Here is a 10,002-nt window from a genome sequence, read left to right on the forward strand (position 1 = left end):
ATTACGCCGTGTGCATGTATCAGGCCCTGTTCTCGTAGCTTACAGGAACAGTAGGCCTAGCACATGATTGCCGCGGGAGTATGTCGCCGCGAGATAGACTACCCGTCCTTATGTCATTAATACAGTTAGAAGGAGACGTGTGATCTATCTCGCGGCGACATACTCCCGCGGCAATCATGTGCTAGGCCTACAGGTGAGTTTGTGGCTCTTCAGTACACAGGGGCCCTTATGATTTAAGTACAAATGTTCTTTTCATTCGAAGTTTTAACGGAATTTCTGATGACACATCCATCATCAATCATAATTTCCATAAAGTGACGTTTTGTTTCCAGAAACGTCATTTTTGACACTGGCATATCGCGTTGACATATCCTCGTCGTCATAGTAAGTAACAGAGATGTACAAAATGGTTTTAAAAAAGCATTTAAATACAAAATGCAAAATACTTTTCAGATTTACTATTTCAAATGCAAAATACCAAATAGTTTTGAGTTTTGTATTTCAAATGCTAAATGCAAAATAGGTATTTTCAAAATACTTTTTGAAAATAAAATACCTTTTGACCAAATCTCAGATATTTTTATTTATTTTCTGTATTAATAATCATGAGAAATAGAGTCACAATGCCGAACAAAAACGTCTAATAACATGGCACCTAATGAAAGTAATGAATGACATTTTGGTCATATTTATCAGTAGGCAATCAATAAATTATGTTATTTTATTTATTAATAACATAACAGAATTTATTGATCGCCTACTATTTTTAGGTACTATTATACCTACTCACTTAAATAATGTAAAAAAACTAGACTAACGAAAAGAGAGTCATGGCTCCATTTTGTTGATTGTGCATCTAGTTCTTATATTTCATACCTATATCACCTAAATGCACTTTATTTATTTTCATTCTATAGCTTAGGATTTTTACAATAGGAATAATAACTCAACACTTAAAAGTAGGTAGGTAATTAAATCAAAATCAGTCATTAGCACTCAGCAGTCCAGCAAACAATAAATCTGTTAAATCGTCGGCGTCAGTGGCGTCGCTTTCCATAGATAATATTCGTTTTCGTTTGACATTGACAGTGTCAAATTGACACTAGTCAGTCAGGCGCGCATGGCTAGCAGGCGCCTCTATCGGTCAAATTCGGCAACACAAGCGTCATTTGTTCACATTTTGTTTGACTGGTAATGTTGGCTAAACTTAATTTAATCATAAAGTATTTTGCATTTTGAAATGCATCAAAAAGTATTTCAAATAAAATACAAAATGTTTTTTACTAAAAGGCATTTAAATGCAAAATACAAAATAGGTATTTTGCATTTTGTATTTGCATTTTAAATAGAAGTATTTCAAATAAATCGCATCTCTGGTAAGTAATTGCATTTTCATTTTAATCCGATCCAACATCAGATGTAAGACAAATATCCTGTATAAGTACCTATTTAAAGTCACGAATAAACTACAAAAAGCTGCAATCTGATGCTCGGAGGGCGAAAAAAGAAATATAAACGTAGTATTTAAAATCAGTTAGGTTAGAGTTTTCTTGCGACTTTTAAGAGCGAAAATAAAACATCCACCAACATTTATTTGTACTACTTTGAAGCTGAAAGAGCTGCAATTAACCCGAAAAGGCCCCATGTAGCAGACAGCCACATTGCAGACCCCAGAGCAACGACAATAGCAGAGTTGCACGCGTGGCTGAGCGTGCCAATTTGCGACGCATTGTCCCGAGTACGCCCGGCTTAATACGCGAGTAGGCGTCATTGATACGCTTGTGGGGCTAATGTCGTTACAAACGGAATGTCACCTACATTTTTGCGATATCGTCGTCCTTGGTTATCTCGGCATTTGCGACGGCTCATGGTAGCCTGGGGTCCGCTTTGACATCTAATCCCAAGATTTGGCGTAGACACTAGTTTTTACGAAAGCGACTGCCATCTGACCTTCCAACCCGAAGGGTAAACTAAACCTTATTGGAATTAGTCCGGTTTCCTTACGATGTTTTCCTTCACCGAGAAGCGACTGGCAAATATCAAATGACATTTCGCACATAAATTCCGTTTTTCGGTGGTGCGAGCCGGGGTTCGAACCCGCGACCTCCGGAACGAAAGTCGCACGTACTTACCGCTAGGCTACCAGCGCTCCTACATTTTTGCGATATATGATAAAAAAATTATCTGTCCTGCGGGAGATGACAAATTGGTATACGATTGAGTAAAGTTAATACCAGCCAGCGGCAGTGATTATGCTGATTTGATTACTCGTAGGTATCAGAAGGAATAAGTGAATTATTGTTATTCTTTTGAGAAATAAAGATCTTTAAACCGAAAAAACTGGTACCTATCTAGTTTGAAATGGTATTCAAAACTGACTTCAGGTTTTATTGACTATGGTCACAAATATTAACCGTCACCATGCGCGGATCCAGGGGGGGGGGGTCACGGGGGTCATGACCCCCCCCCTGGAGCCTAGGCTGGCCATACAAATAGACCACGTGACCCCCCCGTTGGGCCTGGGCCTTTACCACGTGACCCCCCCCCCTGGGCACGAAGCTGGATCCGCGCTTGACCGTCACCAACATTTTTGACACAATCGTCGTTGCTACTAAAAATGAACATGGTTTTACTGTTTCGTCAGACGTTTTATGAGCAAACGTAACAAACTTTAAGGGATCTAGCGGAAGTAGTCGTTTTCAGAAATTAACATTTACAACGTGTGTGCGGCACCGGGAGGGAGCTTGAAGGCAATTTGTACACCATTGTCCCGCGCACGAGTACCAGTACAAGTATTATTAGTACTTCTCGAGCTAACGCCTCACCAAAGCTGGCTTAACCACACATCCTGGTAACCGTACTGTTTTCTGGGTGCGTAGCCGAATGGCACAAACGCTCACGAAACGAAACGCTCGTAGATATCTATCTCTATTACTCATGCGTATTGGTGCGACAGAGCCAGACTACCTTTCGCGGCGTTTCGTTTTCGTTTCGCGTCGGAGAAATGCCATTCGGCTACGGCACCTGGTAACCGTACTGTCTTCTGACCTCACAGTTCTAATCATATGCCGTGTACGATGAATAAATAAATTGCAAGTCGTCGTCCTGTATTGCACCTAGGTAAAAATATGCATACGTTGCTCTTATTTTGATATATTTAAGATATACTACTATGTTTTATGGCCTCAAAATATTGCCTGCTTTAGATAGTTCTATTTCATGAGTAACAGATCTCGATGTATGTATTATACCGATCTCACAGCCGGTTTAGATCCTCTTAGCCTTCGGAGAGATGTTGGCTCTCTGTGCTTGTTCTACCGTCTGTACAACGGGGAATGTTCTGATGAACTCTTTGACTTGGTGCCACCGTCGCGCTTTTATCACCGCACCTCCCGCCAAAGAAACAAAGTTCATCCTCACTTTCTCGACACGTGGCAAACCAAGAACAAACGGGCCTCCCGCTCGTTTTTGCCCAGAACGTGCAAGTTGTGGAATGAGCTTCCTTCTGAGGTGTTTCCCTTGCGCTATGACATGGGGTTCTTCAAGAAGCAGGTATTTAGGGTTCTCAAAGGTCGGCAACGCATAAGTGGCTCCCATGATGTTGCTTATATCCATGGGCGGCGATGACTGCTTACCATCAGGCGACTCGTCTGCTCGTTTGCTGCCTATTTCACAAAAAAAAAAAAACTATAGCGTTAAACTACGAGTAATTTAATCAATAAATGATTTCTTGAACTTTAATTATTTTGAAAACTCGAACTGATCTACTGGTACCTTCTGGTAATCTGTGCTCATTTATATCGGACGTGGGCTCCCGCTGACAATAACTTGGATAGCAATGAAAATAACATTCGACGTCATCACGTACTATACTTACGTACAAACGTCATCAATACACTAGTTGCGTTAATTCCGCTTTCGACGAGATGTTACGAGTATTATGTACAATATTCCTGACGCAATATTATTTCAAGCGTGAAAAAGCGTCTCAACTGGACACCCTGACATTTTTTAAAGCTATAGAAGATTACATTTAATGGGAAGTATAATTGATTGAAAGTGTACTAACGACTGTCGAATCTGAATGACATTGATTAATCGTATCCATTTCGACAGGAAAACTTATCTGTTAAACGGACTTTATAGAACTGATTAAGAGATTTAAAATGCAGGCGCTAAAAAACACCATCCCACCGTGCCCGTCTAGTGACGGGTTAAGAATTTCACCACCCCCTTTCCTCTCGCGAGTGTCATAAAAGTCAACTGTGGGATATAGGTTTCATTATGGTCTAGGCGACAGGAGGGCAATTTGTCAGCAGGATATTACTCAATATTTCGTTTTCTTTCATCCCCTTAATTGATAAAGGGGCACTGAGATTTGAGCAGTTTCATGTGCAATTTCATAACCTGTTACAACGAGCGTTTCAATTGAATAATATACTGATAATTTACTATTACCACATGGCACGATATAGTTAACAACTTAATCATTTCAGAGGACATAATAATCACGTCTCGCTAACTTTTGCCTTAATATCTGTACATAATGTTTACGCAATCGTCTACGGAATAGGGTATCCGAAAGGGTTCTGCTGTGGAGATGTTCTATCAAATACATACACCGTGTTTTTTTTGTTTTCCGTTAAATTCGACACATCGTTAGGTTCATTATCAGGAACCACCCTGTATATCACTTTTAGTTAAATTCGCAAAAAAAAATTTTTCTGCACTTTCATACATAATAAATGAATTTATTAGTGCGGGAGACCCTTAAGAATAACATTCAGGTTAGTGTCAAGTGATTGAGGGCACATGTCAAAACAAATAACATTAGGAATTGGTAAAGGCTGTGACACACGTGTTCAGCAATTATCTTTATTTTTTTAATAACTCGACAACCGCAAGAGTTAAGACGCCAGTTTCTTGAGAAATTAATTGTATTTGATGTAAAGAATCTTCCCTTAAAGTTAACGGGATTCAATAAAAACAGGGTGTATATTAATATGTCAACCGGGGAAGACCAATGTCTCTATTTTAGATATTTAGATATGTGCCGAAATTTAAAGCAGCATAGAAGATCAAGATATATATGTCTTTATTTTGTCATTTAACTTATTATGTATGTTATTTAATTCCCTGGACAAATATAATATATGACTCGATTTTTTTTTATCCTCAAAGGTTCACTTTTCTTCCAAAATGTTTCTGGCAATTTTCTTCTAAAAGAGTTTCTATTCTTACTTAATACTCGTATTGGCGCTTGGCGCCTAATAATGGCGCTATTATTCAATGGTGTGGATAAGTAAACATAAAGGTTTTTTGGTGTTAAAATTTTAATTAATTTAAGTCCTCGTCCATGTCACCGATACGCAAGATTGCTGCGACTCTGACGCAGGCGCTTTTTTAATTTTAAGTCAAGTCATGTACGTGTCACTTTTAGACATTATACGTTGGTTAAGAGAGCGAGCCGTTTAAATTTTTTCCCTACTCCTGTAATACTCCAATACATGGTCCTGGATCGAGCCAGATTGAGGAATAATCCAGATTTAATAATAAAAGGAGCTGACAAGTGAACGATAAATTAAGAAATTCGTCCGACAAGAGCAAGAGGTATAGAGAAGATCGTGTTCCTGTTGGATTGCTGGACTTGACAAAGTTGAAGAAGAGTTAAGCTTTCAGTTTTCTTAATTTCACCCTTCACTCGTCATACAGGTAGTAGTTAAGTGTAAGGATACAATTTAATACGGTTAGTATCATTTAATTGTTTAACTTAACCACGTACGCAAAGTTAACTTTTGTCACGTCATCGTCAGATTAACACTTCACTTTCATTTTATTTCGTAATTAGTTAATTTGTATTAGTTATTCACTGATATATGCTAAGGCTTTTAATTAACTTATAAAAATACGAACTGTGAAGTTAGTAAATCATTATTTAACCAGACGATAGACTAAGGTAGTTGTTTAATAAAACAGCAGGTTAGATAAGTTAGCTTTCATCACGAATTTAATTAAATATTTGTTACAAAACGTTAAATTTATATACGATTATTACTGTTAAAACTTAAATCTAAGTAAATAAAATAAATTTACACGTATATTAACTGTTGACGTAAACTAGTTAATAAACTTAGGCGACAACTGTACATTTACACATTACTTATACATTTAAGTTAATCTTGCATTGTATAACATTTCAGTTGACAACACACGCCTCTCAAAATGACCGAAGAAAAGGATTTGATCAAAAAACGTGGCAGTTATAAGGGTCGGCTAACTAACTTCTCAAACTACATGAATTCTTTGGAAAGTACTTCACTTACCTCTGTGGCCGCCAATGAGTTGCAGTTAAGAGTCAGTAGAATGGAATCATTATTTAGTGAGTACGACGAAGTGCAGTTAAAGTTAGAATGCTTGTCGTCTAGCATTGACCTTCAGTTATCTGAGCGAGCTGAGTTCGAAGCCCAGTACTTCAGTGCAATTGCTAAAGCACAGGATATTTTACATTCATTTAATAAAAAGCAAGAAGACCTGGGTAGCGAACGTGCAAGTAATTCTAGTACTAGCAATCATAGGCTTGTTAAACTTCCCGTCATACAGTTGCCAAAGTTCTCAGGTTCATATGAGAATTGGCTCGAGTTTCACGACACATTCCTAAGCTTAATTCATTCAAATGACGAAATCGATGAAATAAATAAGTTTCACTATTTAAGATCGTCACTAGAAGGTTCAGCGGCAGTAGTTGTTAAATCGGTCGAATTCTGTTCTAAAAATTATCAAACTGCATGGAAACTTCTGTGTGATCGTTTCGATAACAAACGTTTATTGCTGCAGAATCACGTTTCAGCAATATTTAACATCGAAACAATCACCAAGGAGTCTTCATTTGCGTTAAAACGTATGATCGACCAATTGAACAAAAACTTGCTCGCATTGGAAACACTAGGCGAACCCGTAAAACAATGGGATACGTTACTTATTTACATTGTGTCACATAAGTTAGATGCTAAGTCGTACCGGGAATGGGAAGAGTACAAAGGTCGCTTAGATAAAGATAAGCCAATAACTCTCGAAGCGTTTCTAACATTCATGCGAAATCGTTCTGATTTATTGGAAACGTTGGAACTGTCCACTAATAACACTGTCGGTCGAAATAACACTTCTCACAAAAACACTCCGAAGTTGAAAACTTTGTCCGTACAGGACACTAAACAAAACACTGTGGCTAAGTGCCCTAAATGCAGCGGTGAACATTATTTACCTAGTTGTTTACAGTTTCTCGCCGTTAGTAACGCCGCGCGATTGAAATTATTACCGAATTTAAAGGTTTGTTACAACTGTTTACGCGGTGGACATTATGCTAATCATTGCAAAAAGCCAGGATGCAAGCTATGTAAGCGAAAGCATAACACATTAGTGCATGTTACCGATAGCAAACCTACATCGAGCGGAGCCTGCGCGTCCGGCCGCGGCGAGGAGGAAAATGCAACTAAAAATAATAAATCGATTTTTCCTGTTAATCAATCGTTACCTGCCGCGCCCGTTGCATCTCATTCTGGTTTAGGGAATATTTCGCATGATGTCTCGCCCGCCTCGGTACAAACACTATCGGCTCAAATTATGTCTAACTCGCCACCAGCGAAACATGGCATGCTTGCGACTGCGCTAGTCAAGGTTTACGATGGTAATAATAAAGAGCAGGTAGCTCGCGTCATGTTGGACAACGGTAGTTTTGCTTGCTTAATATCTCAGAGTTTTTGTGAGAAATTAAATTTACCTACAAGTCAAATTAACACTACAATTTTAGGTGTAAATAAACAACCTAGTGAAATAGGAGAAATGTGTCTTGTTCCTATTAAATCTTTAAACGACACATATTCAGTAACAGTTAACTGTTATGTTCTGCCATCCTTAACTGATGACGTCCCCTGTCGTCAAATTAATCTGGCAGACCTTAATATCCCAAGCGACATTTGTTTGGCTGATCCAAACTTCTATGAACCCGCACCTGTCGATATTATATTAGGCGCTGAGGTGTTTTGGGACTCATTTCCTACACGACCTCAGATCATTCGACTAGGTATTGGACTTCCGATGCTCTGTGAAACTCGCTTTGGCTATTTGGTTGCTGGTCGGGAAATTACCGACAGTCTACCTTCCAGCATTCAGTGTTTCTTTGCTTCTGGTCTTTCGCACACAGGTGTTAATGATTTAAAATGTAACGACGACATCCAAACCCAATTAACGCGGTTTTGGCAGCTCGAAGAAGTTAGCCATAAGTCGTCACATTATTCACCTGAGGAAAAAATGTGCGAAGAACACTTCGTTGAAAATACTTCGCGGCTAGCCGACGGACGATTCTGCGTCAGGCTGCCTTTAAAACAAAGCGAAAGTGTCCTAGGCGACTCATTTCAACGCGCAAAACACTGCATGCTCTCATTGGAGCGTAGAATTAAAACCAAGCCTTCATTTAAAGCTTTATATCATGAGTTCATGGCAGAGTACGAAAGCTTGGGTCACATGTCACAAGGTAGACAGATCGCACATGAGGGGTTACATAATACCTCATTTCGGAATTTTGCGCGAAAGCACCACTACAAAGCTTCGAGTGGTGTACAATGCTAGTAGCCCTTCTACCTCAGGTGTCAGTCTGAATGACATTCAGATGGTCGGACCCACTGTGCAAGACGACCTTCTGTCTATTCTGATTAGGTTCAGGCAGCACAGGTACATCATTTCTTCAGATGTTGAGAAAATGTACCGTCAGATATGGGTGCATCCTGACGACCGCCATCTTCAGAAAATTCTTTGGCGCAGCTCAGAGACCAAGCCACTATTAGTGCATGAGCTCAATACTGTCTCCTATGGGACAGCCAGTGCTCCCTTCCTGGCCACCAGGTGTCTTAAGCAAATAGGCTTAGATTGCGAGGACGAAAAGGTCAAAGAAGCCATCGTTCACGATTTTTATGTTGACGACCTGTTGACAGGAGGAGATGACCTTACTGAGGTGAAAACTATTCGCCATAAAGTCACTCAAGCACTTTCTTCCGCAGGAATGAACCTGCGTAAGTGGAAGTCAAATGAGGCTCGCCTATTATGCGAACCCTTTCAATCCTCTGTGGATTTGAATATAGGATCAAATGAGCCCAGCAAAACGTTAGGCTTAGGCTGGCACCCTGAGTCTGACGAGCTGTATTTTCCGATAGGGAAGATAGTCTCTAAGGGAAATACCAAGCGCGACATGCTTTCAGTGATTGCTCAGATTTTCGATCCATTAGGGCTTCTATCTCCGTTCGTAATCACCATGAAAATGCTACTGCAGCGGCTGTGGCTTCAGAAGGTTTCATGGGAGGACGAACTGTCTCCAGAGATCACCACGCAATGGGTAGAACTCTTGGAAGGATTGCCGGCACTGAATAACGTTAGAGTCCCTCGTCATGTTATTTGCAGCTCACACGTTGCCTTTGATCTGCACATTTTCTCAGACGCATCTGAACGCGCGTACGGCGCTTGTGTCTACGTGCGAAGTGTAGACAAGGAAGGTCAGGTGTTAGTTAGGTTGTTGATTGCGAAAAGACGAGTTAGTCCAATCAAGCCTACAACCATACCTAGACTCGAATTGTGTGGAGCTCTCGTTAGTGCTCATCTGTATGAAAAGGTCACATCTTCACTTCGAGGTCAGGAAAGAAGCACGACTTTTTGGACTGACTCAACGATTGTGTTAGGTTGGCTCAAGATGATGCCGAGTAGGTTGCAACCCTTCGTGAGGAACCGAGTGTCAGACATTTTAGAAATCACCGGCAGTTGTTCTTGGAGGCATGTTCCAACAGATCAAAACCCCGCGGATTTAATTTCCCGTGGAACGCATGCTAGCGTTATTGACTCGTTAGACATGTGGTGGTCGGGTCCTAGTTTTTTACAACAGGACTCGTCTCAGTGGCCGTCGAATCCTGCCACAAAACAATGCAATGAGCTACCTGAAACCCGCGTTGAGGTTTCCTT

General features: G+C 40.1%; 1 protein-coding gene across 1 annotated transcript; it reads left to right on the forward strand.

Annotated features, from left to right (window-relative positions):
* The first annotated feature begins 5,546 nt into the window (after nt 1-5,546).
* On the forward strand, nt 5,547-8,625 carry LOC125224660. Its single transcript, XM_048128088.1, has 2 exons — nt 5,547-5,746; nt 6,201-8,625. The coding sequence occupies exon 2, from the start codon at nt 6,223-6,225 to the stop codon at nt 8,623-8,625; it is 2,403 nt and encodes an 800-aa protein (XP_047984045.1). The 5' UTR covers nt 5,547-5,746; nt 6,201-6,222.
* Nucleotides 8,626-10,002: the final 1,377 nt, after the last annotated feature.

Source organism: Leguminivora glycinivorella, chromosome 3 (genome assembly GCF_023078275.1).
Source record: "Leguminivora glycinivorella isolate SPB_JAAS2020 chromosome 3, LegGlyc_1.1, whole genome shotgun sequence".
NCBI classification, from domain to species: domain Eukaryota; kingdom Metazoa; phylum Arthropoda; class Insecta; order Lepidoptera; family Tortricidae; genus Leguminivora; species Leguminivora glycinivorella.